General features: G+C 37.7%; 2 protein-coding genes and 1 pseudogene across 4 annotated transcripts in view; all 3 read right to left on the bottom strand.

The window, feature by feature from the left end:
- Window positions 1-1,080: 1,080 nt before the first annotated feature.
- Window positions 1,081-4,506, bottom strand: LOC148724053 (caveolin-1-like; annotated as a pseudogene). Its single transcript, XR_015991886.1, has 2 exons — window positions 3,746-4,506; window positions 1,081-2,465 (listed from the first exon to the last, which is right to left on the bottom strand). The product of XR_015991886.1 is annotated as a caveolin-1-like (transcript).
- Window positions 4,507-5,345: 839 nt separating this feature from the next.
- LOC111327929 (uncharacterized) lies at window positions 5,346-14,146 on the bottom strand. Of its 2 annotated transcripts, XM_088733099.1 has the most exons (6): window positions 13,757-14,143; window positions 10,798-10,914; window positions 10,214-10,482; window positions 9,607-9,721; window positions 7,856-8,106; window positions 5,346-6,909 (listed from the first exon to the last, which is right to left on the bottom strand). In XM_088733099.1, exons 2-6 carry the CDS (start codon window positions 10,877-10,879, stop codon window positions 6,541-6,543), a joined length of 1,086 nt encoding a protein of 361 aa, XP_088589225.1. In that variant the 5' UTR covers window positions 10,880-10,914; window positions 13,757-14,143; the 3' UTR covers window positions 5,346-6,540. The 2 variants fall into 2 exon arrangements, with proteins under 2 accessions (XP_088589225.1, XP_088589226.1); XM_088733100.1 differs by lacking the exon at window positions 10,798-10,914 and having other exon boundaries at window positions 13,757-14,146.
- Window positions 14,147-17,851: 3,705 nt separating this feature from the next.
- LOC111327921 (uncharacterized) overlaps window positions 17,852-19,062 on the bottom strand; it is a 4,233-nt gene continuing 3,022 nt past the window's right edge. The window contains exon 5 of the mRNA XM_022932233.2: window positions 17,852-18,741. Within this exon, the coding sequence (XP_022787968.2) occupies window positions 18,376-18,741 (366 nt within the window). The 3' untranslated portion in view covers window positions 17,852-18,375. The remainder of the gene's footprint in view (window positions 18,742-19,062) is intronic.

Genomic DNA, 19,062 nt, shown 5'->3' with positions numbered 1-19,062 from the left:
GACTAGTTTTTCTGGTGCTGATAGTAATAGTCCAGCTTACTTATATACTTTTTTAGCGAAGTTTCTTCCTTTAAACTGGCAAATCATTCCAGATTCTTTCTCCGGTAAATAGATACTCCGGTAGATAGATGCTCTGGTAGATAGATAAATAGATAGATAGATAGATAGATAGATAGATAGATAGATAGATAGATGGATGGGTGGATGGATGGAACCCTTCATTTAAATACGGCATTTTATCAAATTAAAATATACAGCAATATTAAAATTTGGTTTACATGAAATCCGTACGCAATACAAGTTATATATTTACTATTAGAAAGCTTAATGTTCTAGAACTAGTTTTGCTGGTGCTGATAGTAATAGTCCAGCTTACCCATAAACTATTTTAGCAAAATTTCTTCCTTTAAACTGTTTGGCAAATCATTCCAGATTCTTGCTCCGGTAAATGCAAAACTATTTCTGTGAAAATCTGTGCGACTTTTAGGGAGCGCAAGATTCATTTTGGAAGATCGTAGTCCATAATCATGAAAAGAGGCGTTACGGGTAACCATTTCAGACAGGTACGTGAGAGTGAGACCATTCGGTATTTTAAACATCAAAATGGGTTTTTGACGTTTTCTCATTGTTTCTAATGTCATCTAGCCTAATTTACAAAGAAAATCACTAGATCTTTGCAAATAGGAAGCACCAGTTATTCGTGCTGCACGGTTTTGGAGTTTTTGCAACATGATTAACAATCTGTGTTTTACTTATACTATCCTAAACAATGCAACAAAAGATAGATAGATTGACAAATAGATAGACAGGGAGAGAGAGATGGATACATAAACAGATAGACAGACTGACAGAAAAAAAAGATAGACCGAAATAGATAGACAGATAGGACGCACAGAGACAGACGGAGTTAGCCAGACAGACAGGCAGATAGATAGATAGATAGATACATACATACATACATACATACATACATACATACATACATACACAGATATATAGACAAGTAGATAGATAGATAGATAATAGATAGATAGATAGATAGATAGACAGACAGACAGAGAGACAGATAGATAGATAGATAGATAGATAGATAGATAGATAGATAGACAGGGAGATGGATACATGGACAAACAGACAGACAGATAGTTAACAGATAGAGATAAAGAGGATATTACATGGCCGCTTGGGGATACGAATTTTATCTTCTCGTGTTGAAAGTATCTCTCACTTGTTCGCTGCGCTCACTCGTGAGAGATACTTTCAGCACGAGAAGATAAAATTCGTATCCCCAAGCGGCCATGTAATATTCTGTTTATTATATAGATACTGATGAAACTTCCACATAAAAGACAACTGTTTTTTATTCATTTTCGAAACAGCAATTGGGTAATTATGTTGGTAACTATGGCCACACCAATATCCTCACACGTGAAAGATAAAAAAAGTATCTTATCTTCACTGCGCCGGGTGAAGATATGATTTTTTAGTAAAAGGAGAAATCCTGGTATTTCATCAGTATCTATATAATAAAGGTAAATTATTTATAAGCTTAAACTGACATAAAAGCCATAAATTGAATTACGTTGAGATCTTTAACCGTAAGATACATAAAAGTGTCTCTAAAAAGTATATAAAAATTATATCAAAATATATCAAAATATATCAAAAAGTAGATAAAAGTATACGTATAAAAGTGTATAAAATTATGTTTCAAAGACGTATGTTCAATAAGACAAAGGTTCGAAATTGAAAACTAAAGAGCCAGGAAGATTTACAATCTACGCACTACGCTCACGATGAGCTCTTCTTGTAATGTTCGGTCCTGCACAGAGGGGGTGAGCAAACTTTGTAAATTTCCGAGTGGATAGTCGAATTGAGCCTTAATCACTGTAAATACGGTATATAATCTAATATAGTATGGTTAGTTGAAATATATGGATGGTATGATAACGAGTAAAATACCGCTTAAAACATCAATTGAATAGAAAATGTGACGGAGCTCCGCGATCTTTAGTTTAGTTTCATGTGTTTGTAGTACTTTTCTCCGCACTTTACGAACATCGAAACAACTCAATGTGTAACATTTGTATGACAAGACAAATGTTATCAGCCCGAAAAGGGTTTGTTGTCTTCTCTCGAATGAGAAATCCTCATTCCACCAAAAATCCTTCCCACAGACTCGAAAAACGGGTCGAAGAAAGAGCGCACACACAGGCTAAACAGCTTCCCAAGGCACTGCAGCTCAAAGACGTAAGCGCGCAAACAGGGCATGATGCACCAGACGTAATCAAAACTGAGACATGCAAAGTAGATTCCACACAATATGGCAGTAGGCACTCCACAGTTAGCCGTAATTATCCTGTAACACCAATACTTGGTGGCCACGAACATATTGAAGCTCGCCTGCCACACACTATCAATGCTGTGGGAACCATCCGGCTAAGCAAATACATCTTGGAAAAAAAAACCTGTAAAGAAATGGAAAAATATATTTTCTGGTGAGCGAAAAATCTTGCTTTCCAATTATTGATAGATATTCCAAGTCGTGATTGGTTTTAGTCATTAATCTGTTTGGTTCAGAAAGTGGCGCGAGTTTTCTGGACCAATCACAGAGTGAAATAAATCGAAATCGATGCGGTCCCACATTACTTCCGAGCCGTTGCAAACAGTGAGAAGGGTGTTATGCTTGCATCGTGAACCTCGAAGTGCAAAGATAGATAGATTCACTCATTTGCCTTGGAGCGGCCTGTATTCAGCTATTCCTCACGAACATAAGAAGTTTATTTTATTGATTGTTTCTGGTATGAAATTAAGCTTCAAAATAATAATATAAAAACTCGATCATTTACAACTAGATACTCACTCCCATTTCGTACCCTAATGCGCATTCGAAATCTAAGTGTTTAATCAATGTAAATTACTTTTTACTTCACTTGCACTTTCAGGTAACAGATACGAACTCTTTCTATTGTTCTTTTCTACGAATGAGTGTCACGCCACGTGGGTCAAAACATACGCTCTTTAGCAGCGAGGGTGTTGATAAAAAGAATTTCCGTAAAGCTGGATCAAAGTTAAGCCCCTGCAAACAGTATACAAGTTGATCAGTATTCCTAAGAGGCAAACCCAGTTTTTGTTCAAATTAAAGAGCTATTAGATCGTTTTACCCAGGAATTTCAGAATATCCACGCGTATGTGTTTGAGACAAAATTCTTAGCTACAACGACATTAAAAAAATAATTAAATATGGATTCCCGAAATTTTTACCCGTTTTTATATCGATCTTTAGTATAATTTGAGAGCTGAGCAAAGAGTTTCCAGCAATCTGATTGGTCGAGCGGTTCTTTATATGACGCTATATAAACCGCTCCACGCGGTTTATATAAAATTTTAAAATAAAATGTTAATAAATGTTACTAAAATGTTATGACTTTAGAAATTTCTATGTTGTTCAGCTCTGAAATTGCACTAAAACAATTATTCGCCTCAGGTTCGGTGAATATTGTCGAATCATGATCCCCTCAACTTCGTCTCGGGGATTATTCGACGATACTCACCTCGTCTTCGGCGAATAATTGTTAAATATCCGCCCAAACGTGACACCGAATGGATAGTGCCAACACCTCTCTCTTAAAATCACTCGTACATGATGAATTAGCAGATCGCCTAACTTTTTCTTTTATCAAGGTCTTTGATACAAATAGATGAAATTACTTGAAAAATATTTCCTTTTGCTTCTATTTCTGTACCTTAACGTGGTCGTTCATCATGTTGACGGGATCCCTGTTTGTCATACCCAGTATTTGGCCGTAATGAATCGCCAGTGGAACACCGTGAGTAAACGTAAGTCGAGGCTTCTCCTCCGACGGTAGTTCCCCTGCGAATTGGTCGGAAAGATTTTGCTCAGATGTCGACATGTTTGTGTGTTGAGTTCGATGTTTCAGTTGTGCCTAGGGTGAAGGGCAAGTGCCTGATATGAGCGTGCTTTCTTCAACTCTCAACTCAACTCTCGGACCAACACTCAAGGTCTTAAAACAAGTGAGAAGAATATGCTACCTTTCTAAAACGTCAAGAAATGGTTAGATACTCTAGTCATCTCGGATAGGGACGAATAAATGGAGGTCCCGTCTCCTGCAGGGTTAGGGGTAGGAGACGTTAATTTCCCACGCACGAGATTAATGTGTGATGGATGTCCTCCCCCGAGGTGGTTGCTGGGTGGGAATTGGCCCTGAAAAGCCCCCATGGGGAGTGGCAATTAACATATGTCTGTATGTATGTATGTATGTATGTATGTATGTATGTATGTATGTATGTATGTATGTATGTACGTATGTATGTATGTAGGTAACTCCCTTAGTGCATGAACCTTGTCAACACTAAAGGTCACTTGATCTCCAAAGGTGTCATGTTTGTTTACGCGATATCCCATATTATGGCGTGTTCCGCCATCACGTCGGCTTGTGTCGCGCATTTCTTTGCGGGCTTTGCATCGCAAGATGATCGACATAATACGGCTATCATAATCAACCTTGCTGGAGTCTACTAAGTGTGTTTCAGAGCAAACTCACCGCCGAGTTGTCGTGAAACTCGCCCAAGTTGTTGGCAAAGAACACCTGAGTTGTTATTCTGGTGCTTACTAATTTATCTTAAATTCGTCGGCCTGAGCTAATGATATTTCATTTACTAAAATCTCTATTTTCGATTCAACACGAGAGGCAATAATACTGCAGTCATTTATCAGATCAATAATCTGTCATCATTGATGCTATTATTGCAGAGACTGTTAAACAAAACGATTCCATGTTACCCGTCATCTATTCCTTAAGAGATAATATATGACGTCAAAATGTGATAAGAACAAAAAAAGTGCCACATGAGACGTTCTTACTACATTTTGAGGTCTTCTTTGATCTATCAATGAAGGGAACGCAGCAACGAAGACTCTCTGTATATCTTATTAGACGTTTTGTTGTGTAACTGATTATTATCAATTACACTCCGTAGAGTACAAATAACGCGCGAGACGATTACAAATATCACGCGGTATTACACTCCAGAAAATCGGTTAGACAGGCTTTTTCGCATCGCGCAGGCGAAGAATTGGATTTAAGTTACGAAAAAAAAATGGCGCACAATTTTTTAATCATATTTCTGACGACGAAGAGTCAGAATGGCTGGCAAATGAACATCCAAGTTTATCAGACAAATCGAACGACCAGGAAATTTCTTTATTTATTGAAGAAAATAGAACCAGCAACCCGACAACGCGCCAATTTCGTTCCGCTTCGCATACTTCTGTCACGCACTCCCCCCCTTAAAAATACTCAGCGAAACTACATAACAAAATGTCTAATGAGATATATTTATTATCCAACTGTGCTTCTTAGAGTACAAATAACGCGCAAGACGTGTACAAATAGATTTTGAAGCAGTTCTTTTTTTTTTTACAATTAAGTTTCATATCAAAGAACACTTTGATCTTATTCGCATCCGTTTTTTGCGTAACATCCCAAAGAACAACTGCAAAGGCGACTAAGACCATTAGGCAGTGGTTTCATTCGAGTATGATGACCGAAATGTATTACAAAGAAGACTCTCTGCTTCCCCTGTAAATGTCCCACGAATCAGCGCGCACTACATTCGTTTTCAGATCTATCGAAGAAAAGTTTGATTGGTTTTCTTGGCCATAGATTAAAATGGCAATAAAACATGAAATTGACATTTCGCGAAGAGTAGATTTCGTTCACTGCTCAATTTACTTAGAATTTAAGGACTGAAGTTCTGCAGCATGTTGAAATCTTAAGCATTTCTTTAGATACTATTTTTTTTTTACAGTAGACAAAGATCGGTGGAAAAAAAGCGAGAGGAATACTTAACCAGGAGATAACAACCCCTTGACTTATCTGAAAAGTCAATTCAATGCAAATATATGCCTGGATACGGACACGTCATTAAAAGAAAAACACTGAAATATTTTCACTCGCCAAGAGTAACAATTATTGCTTTCTTTATTTTTATCTTAATGGTGATCCCTTTAACAGCATCGTAATCGCGTTACGATCATCATCAAAGACATTTATAGTATCATTACATCATATACCATTGTGACTATATACAAAGTCTTAAGGCGCCAATGTTCTCATCATCTTTATCATTACTGTGATTATAAAGTTATGGTGGAGTAATTTTTTTTCAGGGAGGGATCAGTCGTCGCCAACTGAGCATAAGGAGGGGGCTGTAGAATATTGACTGTCAATTAACTGTCAATGGTGGAGGGGGGAGGGAGGCAGAAGAACCTTATAAAACCTTTAAGGACGGATCTGGTAAATTTTATCGTCACAAAACCTAAATCCTCTGATCACTTTCCCCCTCCCCCTCCCCCTCCCCCTCCCCTTCCGCCTCCCTCTCCCCTCCCCCTCCGCCTCCCTCTCCCCCTCCTCCCCGCCAGGCAAAACTGATAATGAACGGTCCTTTAACCTTCACATTTTTACTTTCCGAGAATTTAAATTTTTTTTCAAAGGCTGTACCAGTCACACCTTAATTTCAGCGCAGACCGACACTAATGAGTCTCTTGCTGACTCGATTAGGGGAATGACCATTTATGTTAAAGGCCACTCCGCTGTAGGCCGAATCTGTAGACGCGGTGCGAAAGTAAGGCGAGGAAGTATCTCCACACCAAGAGTTGCAACTCTTGTAACAATTTGTGTAACCGGAAAAGAAAAAGCCGCTGTAGAACGAATGATCACAGACCAGAAGCTGGTAGTTAAAATTGCTGTTTGTCCCCACACCGTCCCAGAGTCCCGTCGCAGCAGCATTTCCAAAGATATTGGTTGCTATTGTTGTTTGTTTGTTTTGTCGTTTGAAGTACGCTTTGTTACCAGTTTGGTGATCGACGAATATTACTTCCGTAAACTGAAAAAATAATATAAAATGTTCATTTTAATGGGGCAAAAGCACAGTTTCTTGGATAGTTGAGGCAAATTTTCTAGTAATGTTTGTAATGTTCTTCCTCCGATCCCTAACCATGTTTATCTTTGTTTGGTCCATTATAGAGAAGATTAAATTGTTTTGCATGGCGCCAAAAATAGAAAACACAACCACAAGGCTCCAGTTATCGAAGTGCATAGCTAATTTTGGATCCTTTTCCTATAATCGACTGTGCTTGCACTCTCATGGAAGAGGAGGATACGTGTCAGTAGAATTGAAAACGGGCTGCATGATGACGGACATTATTAAAATTATTTGAATATATCAACAAAGTTGAAATGGTAAATTGGCCACCGTTACGGTGGCCAATTTACCATTTCAACTTTGTTGATATATTCAAATCATTTCGTTACCCCCACCGACGCAGCGCCAAACAGTTTCTATAGAAACTATCAGCCTTTACTCATTTGTATTATTAAAATTAAGCATCTCCAGGCCGATAAACCATCGTTTGAACAGATTGCGCTGGAAAATTATGAACATACGTGAATATCAACACTTAGACTAAATAAGGCATTATGCTTTCCTTTCTTTACCCCCTGCCGTGAAAAGATACTTTTTCTCATTTTCCAACCATCCGCAAGAGGACTTTTCCCATTCATTCTTACGCTCGTCTACAATTAAGGAAAAGGTGAAAAAGATCCACGATTATCCGGTATCTTCAAAGAGGATTGTTGTGAATCGATTACAAAAATTCTAACCGGTTTTGCATCAAATGACTTCGAAAGCTTGTCCATAGATTTCGTGGAAAAGAAACGCATCTAGTCTGTAATAGGTTGAATCTGTGCTAAGTTTTGGAAAAGGCTCAAAAAATCTGGATCGGATTAAATGCTTGTTCCTCAAAGCCATTATCAGCTGGCAATCAACTTACTGGGATATTATTACAGTCGGTCCGGTAGCCGTCACTTCCATAAGGAAACTGAGCGCTGTATCTGACTTCAGTCTTAAGTTTGACATATTCATCGGTAGTGTAACACATGGTCCATCCTCCATTGTATGACGTCATGTCACAATAGGCCCAGAATGCATAAGAAAGGTTTCCTCCGCCTGGGTCCAGCAGGTACATACCATCTACCTGAGATTCATCTTTTCTTTTGATTTCCTTGCAATCCTTTCCAAAAACTGATTAACCAAGAGAAAAATAACACAACTGGACAATGAGCTCTCAATCGGTGCACGAAAGACGCAGGTTAAGTGGAAAAGAGCATTGTTTCAATCTATTCCCCCAAACTTCAATTTGAAATTATGGATGATAAACTGCGAATGTTAAACTAAAACATTCAAGACTTAAGATTTAGTTCTTCTTAACCGAGCGGGATGTCTGTATGGGAGAATCTTGACCGAGGTCGCCAGTACAGACCGAACGCAGTAAGGTACCAGCGACCGAGGTGAGATTCTCCCATACAGACCGACCTAGCTTGGTTAATAAGATGTTTATTATATGGCTGTGTCTTATATGCCAATTTTTTATACTCTATGTACCTTTTTTTCTAGATCGGTCTAGATGCCGGTCTAGATGGGAAAATCTAGACCGCTTTCAATATTGATTTCAGCCAATCAAATTCGTGAATTCGTTAGTTCCCAGTCCTTGTGAGACACAGCCATATAATAACACTCCGTAATATTGTACTGCATATCCTTACTGAACGAAACTTCACTACGGTCGAAGCTCACCAGAATAAATCATTTTCTCGTAAACGAGCACAGTGGCCTCTCATTTTATTTGCCCTTTCCTACAATTGAGAAATGACTTTCTTTCTGTAAAATTGATGAAAACCAACTCTCAGTGTAAGAAAGGAATAATTCGAATTTAGTAAGTACTCGTAAGTATCATCGTTATGATATGATAGGAATTCTATGGGTATCTATTGATCACCTCTCTTTCCCAGATTTCTTTGTATTTGCCAATAAGTGTACAAGAGCTAACCACGACTATAAACTTTACCAGAAAAGAGCGGTTTGTAATTGTTACAAATATTCTTTCTTCATTCGCATTGTGGGGAAATGGAATGGCTTGTCAGGATACATTGTACACGCCGAGTCATTGGCTGTTTTTAAGAGTAGACTTAAAAATTTATTTGAATATTTATTGAATATTTATTGAATTTGTAGCCATTAAATTTTATCTTTTGTACTTTTTAGTTAGGGAAATTGTTTTTTATACAGGGCTAACCTCACGATTTTCCCTTTTCAGTATGTACTTTGTATTTGCGTTATAACTTCCTGAATAAATGTTATGTTATGTGTTATGTTATATATGTTATCTACAAGGTGCTGCTGCTCCTGTAAACGAGCACGGGGAACCCCCTTTTTTATTTCAAAAGTTACGTTCTGATAAGATAGACAACCCATAGGTTAAGATGAAAAAAAATCTAAGTACAGGTTCCGTTTCAGAGGAAAACCCTTAATCAATTCAAGACTTACTTACAGTTACCTCCCTGGCGATTTAAACTCAGTCTCGTGCCCAGACCTTCCACATTCAAGTGGTCGTAACATTTCAATCACACGGAAGGACTGGGTACGAGAATCAGTTAAATCATTGTAAGGCTTTATTTCTTGTAAAATCATACAAAACAATTCTCTAAATCTGCACTTGGAAAAGAAACAGCAATTTCAGGATACCTATTTCGCAGTATTCTCCCGTATAACCTGGTGAGCATGCGCACTGATAATCATCATCTTTGTAATTGGCCACACAGGTAGCATTGTTCTTGCAAGGATTGCTTGAGCAAGGACTCTGTTGAGACGAGAAAAATCGATGATACGATATCTTCATAACTAAACTCTTTCACTGACCGCCCCTCTTATCACATGAGAACAGTCTCCCCCTGCACGGAATAGTGAGAGCTCGACCTCTGATAACGCGTGCGTGATCGTTGTGACAAGCACAATATTCGTTAGAACATAGTGGAGGTCCCCCTCTACTAACTATGGTTACAATAGCGTTAAATAATGATTCAGAAGAACAAGCTCGTGAAACGCATACTCCCTGATGCTGATAGGAAAAGGAAAAAAGGAAAAGGAAAAGGAAAAAAGGAAAAAAGGAGAAAAGGAGAAAAGGAGAAAAGGAAAAGGAAAAGGAAAAGGAAAAGGAAAAGGAAAAGGAAAAGGAAAAGGAAAATTAGAAAATTCTTTCAAGCTGGTTCCACTATCGCCTGTGAGGACAGACTACAGACCTTTACTTTTGTAAATACAACCTTGTGTCAAAAGTAATGCAATTTATACTTACCCAAATGCTGAAGTGGTGAAAAATTGGGCTTGTAATGAATGTATCCGAGTTGTTATACATGTCAGATGGAAGCAGCTCACACAGCAGTTTTCCGTTGACATCGGGAAATGCATTTAGGTTATAAGAAAAACACGAAATCGTTTTTAAACAGGCAAACCCACACTCGATGCCATCAGGGACAAACACAGACGTGATCACTGTGATGTTCAAGTAGGAAAACTGCTTTGCCTTGAAGTCCATGACCTCCGCTGTGGACCTTCGCCTAGTTCCTAGGAAATAAAATTTGTGTTAAGCAGGATTTATTTCTCAAATCAATCAATCAATGGATCAGTCATTCAATCAATCAACCGATGTGTCAGTCGATGCATTGAAATTTAAATAACCCATCATATAAGCCTCTTGAGTCGCAAATCATCGAGGAATTCGTATTAGTACTAGTTTTTGACGAGTCAGATCTGGAAAGAAAATTTTGGAACACGTACGAGGACAAACACTGAGATAATCAAAAGCCAGATCTAATCTATTTTTAGCAGGTGATTTTCGGGAAAAAAATACGCAAATTACATGGAAGCGCAGCAATGTACCTCGAGTTAAGGCCGATCCCAGGCAAATAAAGATAATTGCCATAAGAAGATAGCTTCTGTGATGTTGGACCTTGTATTCCATCTTGTCACGTAGCTTAACTTTAGCACATCATTCACCTGTACGAATAACACGTAAACAAACTTTTCCAAGGCAATTTATTTGCGGTCAGTCAGAAAACAAGTCTATATCGCCAGACTTGGCAGTAGTTATCAATTCAACGTCGTGATGTTAGGAAACCGTGAAGTTTCAATTTTGGGAGCCTTGCTTTTAAAGGTGGAAAATTTTCATATACTAACTGATAAAACTCTTTTAGTCAGAGTCCTCTCAGAAACAAAAAACAAGCTTAGAAGGAAGAAGATTCTATGAATAAGGACAATGCAAACGTCAAAGCCAAGCTAAATTATTTATTAGTCTTTTCGATGATAAATTATGCAGGAACTACTTGCTATACTCTCGATGTTTTACGTCCAATCATGGCAAAGTTTGTTTAATTTGCCTTTGAAAGTTAGTTATTTATACTGCGTAAAATATAAACAAAATGTAGCGATACTGCACAAGTAGAGTTTCTCCAATGCACGAACAATACCTTCCTAGCTTTGTTTTTCATTGATTTTAATTAATTCCTTGCTCACAATGCAATGCTTATTCTTCGTACACGGGTATTAAGATCAATGATCTCGTTATGCACAAATTGCAAACTGTATGCACTTAATGGTACCCACGTCACCTTTCTTGTAAATTTTTGAATAAAAGAAAATGTTTTCTTTGTTGATATTTGAGAAAAGATCCCAACGATATTTTTATTTCACAAATAATTTTTGCATGTCAACATTTCGTAAGATCGTTTTCCATGTGTTTATGTCGCTAAGCAAGAACCAATATTTTTAAAAACACAGGTTTCATATCAATTAACATACTAGTGATAATTTGAGAAATTACCGTGAAATGTTTCCGATCAAAAATTTATTTTCTTGTCTCCGGAGCTTATAAAAAACTGTTGGTGAATTCCAGAATCGAGTGGTTAACTTGGGAAGAGAGCGAGGTTTTAGGCTGCTCCGTATTATGATGAAGAAACGTTTTTAAGGGAAGCAGCACTTCAAATTTTGATCGAAATTAAGCCTGGAATTACTTTCCAAGAGGTGTTGATGTGCCACAAACGACATCGACCGAAATTATCCTTAACGCATTTTCCCTGATAAAAAGTCACACTCTTGTATATCACCAACCTCTCTTTCTTTACTTTTGAGCGTTTTTTTTATTGTTTCATGAGATATTTAGGAAAAGGAAGCTCACAGGTATTGCAAACTTGTTTCGACTGCACGAATATTTTCATTTAAAGGAAGTATTGTCCCCGTTGCTTAAAATGTTAGGTTTCTAGAGCAAGAATATTCCCGCAGAAACCACTGGTTTCAGCATTAACATGCTGTTGATTCAACAGCATGTTAATGTTCGAAAGAAACGAAATGACAGGTGAGTTGTATTGACAGAATTCTTTACGCTACTTTAAACCGAAGGGCATGTCTTGATTATCATTTCTTTGTCTCGTGCTCGATCATTCACTCAAGTTTACTGGAGTTGACTTCGAAATCCTCATTAGTGCCGCATCCTTTGAGTGGTTGAATAGTTAAAGTCGTCTAATCCCCAACAATAAGAGAGCTTTAGATTGAGAGAAGACTTTTCAGAAGTCAATTTCCTGAGAAAAATAGCTGGACACATTATACTTGACGTCTTTCCGAATGCAGCTTCATCTTTAAGCCAATTTGTTCGCGCTTCTAGCTTGAATACTCAGCTGCAAATATCACATGTACGACGTAAACGTCCCTAAGATTGTATTGCGCTGTTGACAATCGTGGATCTTGAATACATTGTTATATACTTATTGACTGACTTAACTGAAGAGCTGGAGAGGAAAATATTTCCTCGAGGTGAGAACATACGGACTTTTTTAAATTCACTTTTATTTTAAGCTTGTTTTTTTCCCTGCACGTTCTCGGAAAGTGCAACAAAACCGTACGAATGCGGGACTGTAAGGATTACGTCAAACCCCGTCTGGGGGCCGGTCTACACGGCTGCGTCAAGGTTGCATCAGCGGGAAAGAATGATCCGTAGAATACAGTTATTTGGTTTATCAACTGACTTGATAATGTGAATTGGCCACTGCGGAGGGTTCTATGCTGAAAATTCGAGAGTTATCCGTTCGTCATTTCGAATGACAAAGGACTCATACCTCCTACCGGCGCAGCATCACTCCTTTGGTTCATAAAATGAATTGCCGTTAGAGTAAGGATATTACTAGAAAATTAGAATGAAACACACCGCCAGTAGTCGTTGGCTGGTAAGAGGCCGAAATCACCTTGACAAAAGAGGAACATAATAAGTTCCATATAGCAGCGAACGTTCAAAAAAATATATAATTTATTCTAGAGCAATTCTTCTAACGACAGCGTATGACAAATAATGTTTGATTAACCATTTTGTGTAAATACTACCTGAATAAAGTTTGAAAGTAAGATTTTTAAGTCTCATTTTGAGGGTTTAGACGGCGGATCGTTTTCATACGTTTCATTAACCTTTCGAAAACCAAACTCTGGTGGAAACTTATGAAAACTTGGGTTTCTCGACGATGAAATAAAATTGGTAATCGTGTGTGTGACGATGTACTGTCTTCTGATGTACATCGCAATTTTCTGATCGACCGCAACACTATTAGTCTTTAGCTTGTGACGATCGATTTCCCCTGACAAGCATGGGTTTAAAAGCTTAGCCAATCTACCTAATTTCTTTTCTGATGATAACTGGCGCAGTGTAGTCATTCGGAACTTCGCGAACGACAGTAGAAGTGACCCTACTGTGACAAAAACGAAAATACGGCCTTTACCATTGTTGTTCTTCACGACAATAAACGAAGATAAACTTCCACAAGACGACATCAAAAAGATCAAAATTAACAAAACTCACGTCCTGTCTTTCTGTATAAATTGCTTGGCATTCAGATAACAAACCATACCACTCGTACGATCATTCAAAGGGAGGTGATTTGAAAGTTGACCATCAGGGTTTTAGTAACACTCAGATTAAAAATTGAATATTCCACCACTGTTGACATAAAGTTGAGAAGAATTTTAAAAAACAATCGGGAGGAGAGATGAGGGGAAATTAATGAGTAGCAGGTGATACAATTCAGTTCGATATGAAAAGCAAATATTAAGTGCGTCTCCTAGGCATAACTGTTTTGTAAGATGACCCGTATGGTCCCCGCGCACTTTTGCTAGGATTGGAAACATTAAACTAAAATCTCTCAACTGGATGGCGGTAATGGCGTGAATAAGGTCCCGTTTCTCGAAAGTCTCGGTAACTTAACAAAACTATAACCGTATTTTAAAATCGAATTTTAAAGAATAAAGACGTATTTCCTGGCACCCTAACCAGTTCAATTTTTTCCTTTAGCTGTTAGTTTTATAATATTATTTTCAAAAGTTTTGAAACACCCGTCTTGATCGAAAACAAAACTTTTTTACGGGTCCGTTACGTATATACGTTGCTGGCCCGTCGAGAAACGGACCCCAGGCTGAGCCGGCTGAAAGCCGTCCGGCCTCGCAAGATAAGAGCTGAGAAGAAGAAAAAAAAGAAAGATGACAAGGTAGGGAGGTAACATATCCAGCTCAGAACTGATTCGAAAAATTAAGCGCAGGCGAAAATACTTGTTGAAGTCATGATAATCGGCTTGTGATTTGTAAGCTTTTCTCACATTCTCACGATATCTCGAGTGGCTTTATCATCACGTGATAAATTCCAATCAGGAATTCCAATCAGGATTCAGACGTGGTCATTCAACGAGTACAGCCCTGCTTGATGTTTCAGAATATATTTTGAAAAATATGGATGAAGGAAATCTTACTGGAGCAATATTTTTAGATCTCAGCAAGACTTTCGATATGATTGACCATTCTCTCCTTAACATTAAACTTACTGCACTCGGTGTCAGAGGACAAGCACTTGCCTGGTTTGATAATTACCTATCTGGCAGATCACAGTCTGTTAGTGTGAATATAACTTATTCAGATACCTCAGATCTATCGCTTGGAGTACCTCAAGGGTCTGTCCTGGGCCCATCATTATTTATCGTATTTATAAATGATCTACTTAGTACTGTACATCGTTGTAAAATAGTCTTGTATGCTGATGATGATGCTCCATTTTTTGCCGGTAGAAACATTCAAACTCTTCAATCCACTCTACAAGAAGACCTGAGTGCCGTTGGCGAATGGTTTTCTTTGAATCGCTCGCTAGTAAACTGCGACAAAACCAATGTCATGCTTTTTGGCTCTAAACAGCGTCTTGCAAGATCATAAGGACTCTTCTTATTTTCATTGGGCAATCTTCTGGAGCTGTCAAACACTGTGAAATTCTTGAGTTTAATTTTTGATGCTTCTATGAACTGGCATGAACACATAAATAGCATTTCTAATAAAGCAACTCATAGATTAAATTTATTCAGGGAAGAATTCGCAAATATTTAGATACCGATACCTGTAAGCTTTTATATATGACTTTAGTTCAGCCTTTAATGGAATATTGTGATATTGTCTGGTCCAATGCTGATAGCACCTCTCTTCAAAGACTTCTTCGGCTTCAGAAAAGGGAAGCACGGATTGTTCTCCAAAGGAAGATTAGGGAAGACCGTACCACAAATTTGTTTTGCGAACTGGGCTGGGTCTCCTTGTTGGAACGTTGGAACTTTCACAAGGGTCTAACTGTATTTAAATGCCTTAATGGAATTTATCCACCCTATCTGAGAAGGCTTTTTTCCTATAATTCAGATTTCAACCACTGCAATACCAGAAAAAGAGCGAATCTACATATGGTCAAAATAACTTCTAAATCTGGCTACAGGTCATTTACCTATTCAGCTGCTAGATTATTTAACAACCTTGATCATGCCACAAAATGCTCCCTGACACTTAAACAGTTTGTAAATAATTATTGGCGTAAATAACTTGTAACAATCTATATAATTTGGCATCGTAGGTTTATTGTTAACGGAACACGGGCAAAGGGTTATTTATTTATTTATTTTAATGTTTATATTGTATTAATATATATATATATATATATATTAACAACTGCATAAACCATGTTAATTAGCAATTAGTGTAATATATAAGCGATGGTATTTATTTGTAATGATATTGGTAATTTATTTGTAATGATATTCTGTATTTATTTAAATGATCTGCCAAACGCTACTCAATTCTGCCAGCTCGAGTCATACGTCGATGACTCTAAAGTTTTGCTATCTTTTCCCGCAGCCGACGTCATTGACGCCAAGTTCAAGCTCGAAGATGATTTGCGTACTGTGTTGCCAACTGGTGTTGCGCAAATGATTTGTTAATAAACCCTGGGAAAACGCAGTTCATGTTGATCGGCACTAAGCAAATGATAAGTAAACATTCTGTTAATTTTACTGTTTCATTTATTGGAAGGACTCTCACGGCCGTCGAATCTGCAAGAGATCTAGGAGTATACATAGATTCACATCTGACCTATGACACTCATATCTCCCACTTAGTCTCTTCTTGCTGGACTAAACTGGTTCAGATCAACCGTGTGAAATACTGTTTCGATAGAGAGACTTTAGTTTTAATTATTACATCTCTTGTCTTTAGCAAAATGTTCTATTGTTCGTCCGTGTGGTCTAATACCTCATCTAAGAACATACAAAAGCTGCAACTCATCCAGAATTTCGCCTGCAAAATCATCTGCGGCGCTCGGAAATTTGACCATTTAACGCCATTACTGGATGAACTCAACTGGCTTGCAGTTGACAAAATACTCAAACTCAGAGACGCTGTTATAGCTTATAAGTGCGTCAACAATTTAGCTCCTGAATATCTATGTGCTAAGTTCAAAAAACGATCTTCTGTACATAATCGCATAACTCGTAATAATGAGAAGATTGACATTCCATTATTCAGATCAGCTACCGGCCAAAGGTCCTTTGCCTATAGAGCAGTATCTCTGTGGAACATGTTAGACGAAGACCTGAGAGAAGTTACATCTGTAAAGGCCTTTAAGAAAGTCCTAAAACTTGCCATGAACGAATGATCGAGTGACAGTTAGAATTTAGAATTTAACAATAGCTTGTCAGATATAGTTAGCATTCATATTTGTAAATAGGTACTGAAAAAACCTTTTTTTGGGAGTATTTATCATTAAAGTTTAAAGTTTAAAGTTTAATGGTATCGCATTGTTCTGCCATTAAAATCCCCTGATGAGGGGGCAACCACGAAACAGGTCTGTAGGGATGTATATGTAGTTGTTTTCTTCCAACTACCACACATCATACCCGCTCTACTACTTGTATCGAGCACTGTTTCACGGACACCAAGTTTAATCCCTCTATATACATATATATCTATATAATATATATATATATATATACATATTTTTATAGTTGTGTGTGTATGTTTTTGATATTTTAGATGCACAGCTTCATTGTAAATAAGTGACTTAGCTTTATGGATTCTGTCCCTAATAAAGTATCTATCTATCTATAAAGCCCGGAAAAATGTATTCTATAGCTTAAAGCGGCACTTACCGTAGTTTCTTGGTTATAAGGCGCCCGTCTTTTTCAAGAAAATTCTGTCTTCGGGTGGAATGTTAGTGCTAAAATTGGGGTGCGTCTTATAGCCAAGTATTTTTGCGCAACTAAATCTTAAGATCACAACTTTAGCAGAACTTACCGTTAAAAAGACAAGAAAAGGACACTAATTGTTGGTCATTGAACTTTTTAGATCAGGTGGCTCTAAAAAGAGCACCGTTTCTTATGCGGCCTCCGTCAAATGGTGTAGCAAAGATTGGGTAGAATCCAATCCTTTATTCCTAAGAATTAAAAACGAATACTGCTTTTAGAACACTAATCAACTTTCATAGAAAAGCAAACAAACGTAAATTTGTGTACGTTCTTGACAGCACGTGCTCGCTAACATGATATCCACAACAACAAAACAATCATAAATTTTTCTTTCTAGCCTTTTCATGATGTTCGAAGCGAATAATTAATGATTTTATTAATTCATTTCATTCCTCTTCATCCTTGAATTGTTACAACTTGATTTAATTTCCATAGCTTTCGCTACACCGTTATTTCCTGTCACAATCACACAAATTGAGCCCGTTATTACATGTATTGTTTTGGTCGTTGTTGTAAATGTATAATAGTGATACAATTTCCACAGATAACCGAGGCGAAGAGGGCTTCTTGGCTTGCATGTACTGTATAAGCCTAGGTTATGGTATGTCAGACATTTGTTCGAGCGCCCTACGATTTAGTGTCGTTAAAAAAAAATAATAAAGAAGAAAGAAGAAAATATCACAAGGACTCAAATTACAAAGCAAACGACATGAAGGGGGAACACGCATGAGATCTAGTCGCGACTGGCCTTAGTTTTGAATCTGATTGGCTGGGAAAGTGGCGCGAGTTTTCAGATCAATCACACAGTGTAATACAGCGATACCTAAGCGATTCTAGGTTAACTGTTCAAAATGCAATCATTTTGAAAAAATACCTAAACGTCTCAGCGCAGACCGACACTAATGAGCCTTTTATCGACTGAATGGTGGCCATTGGTGTTAAAGGCCACACCTAAGTAACTCGAACTGGTTGATGCAGTACGGAAGTAGGGGGAGACAGTATCGCCACACCAGTGACCACACTGCTTGTAACAGCTTGTGTAACCAGAAACGAAGAAGCCACTGTAGAATGAGTCATCACAGATCAGCAGCTGGTAGGAGTAGGCATCGGTCACTCCCACACCTTCCCACAATTCATACGCAGAAGCGCCATTCCCATAATTTAAATTTGCCGTCAGAGACTGGTTGGTTTTTCGTTTGAAGTATACTTTAGCCAAAGTTTGATGATTCAAGAACATGATCTCTGTAAACTAAAGAAAAAAAAATGATATTGCCTCGTATTCTATGGTGTGAAATTCCGAGGTTTTTTTTATAGCCTCAGTCCAGGTTTTATGTGCTACACTATTCTCGTTAGTTATTTAAGTACAGTGTAAATATAGAGCAGCAACCCATTTTCCGTGCAGGGAATAGACATGTGCATACGAAATGAGTCATAACGAAAAAAATTGTTCAAAAAATTCCTCAATGAATTTAATATAAAATACTAACAAACAATTCTGTACATTGACATACTTATGTGTGCGACATGCAATGAAATAAAAATGAAACAGTGTTTCGAGATCCATGGGAAC

The sequence above is a fragment of the Stylophora pistillata genome, chromosome 9 (genome assembly GCF_964205215.1).
Source record: "Stylophora pistillata chromosome 9, jaStyPist1.2, whole genome shotgun sequence".
In the NCBI taxonomy this organism is placed as follows: domain Eukaryota; kingdom Metazoa; phylum Cnidaria; class Anthozoa; order Scleractinia; family Pocilloporidae; genus Stylophora; species Stylophora pistillata.
This window is presented reverse-complemented; position numbering and strand designations above follow the sequence as displayed.

Coding starts and splice junctions, on each gene's coding strand:
- LOC111327929 (XM_088733099.1), bottom strand. CDS start 10,879: ATGGAATACAAGGTCCAACATCACAGAAGCTATCTTCTTATGGCAATT. Junction 10,483..10,797: donor GGGATCGGCCTTAACTCGAG/GTACATTGCTGC, acceptor TTTATTTCCTAG/GAACTAGGCGAAGGTCCACA. Junction 6,910..7,855: donor CCGACTGTAATAATATCCCA/GTAAGTTGATTG, acceptor TTATTTTTTCAG/TTTACGGAAGTAATATTCGT.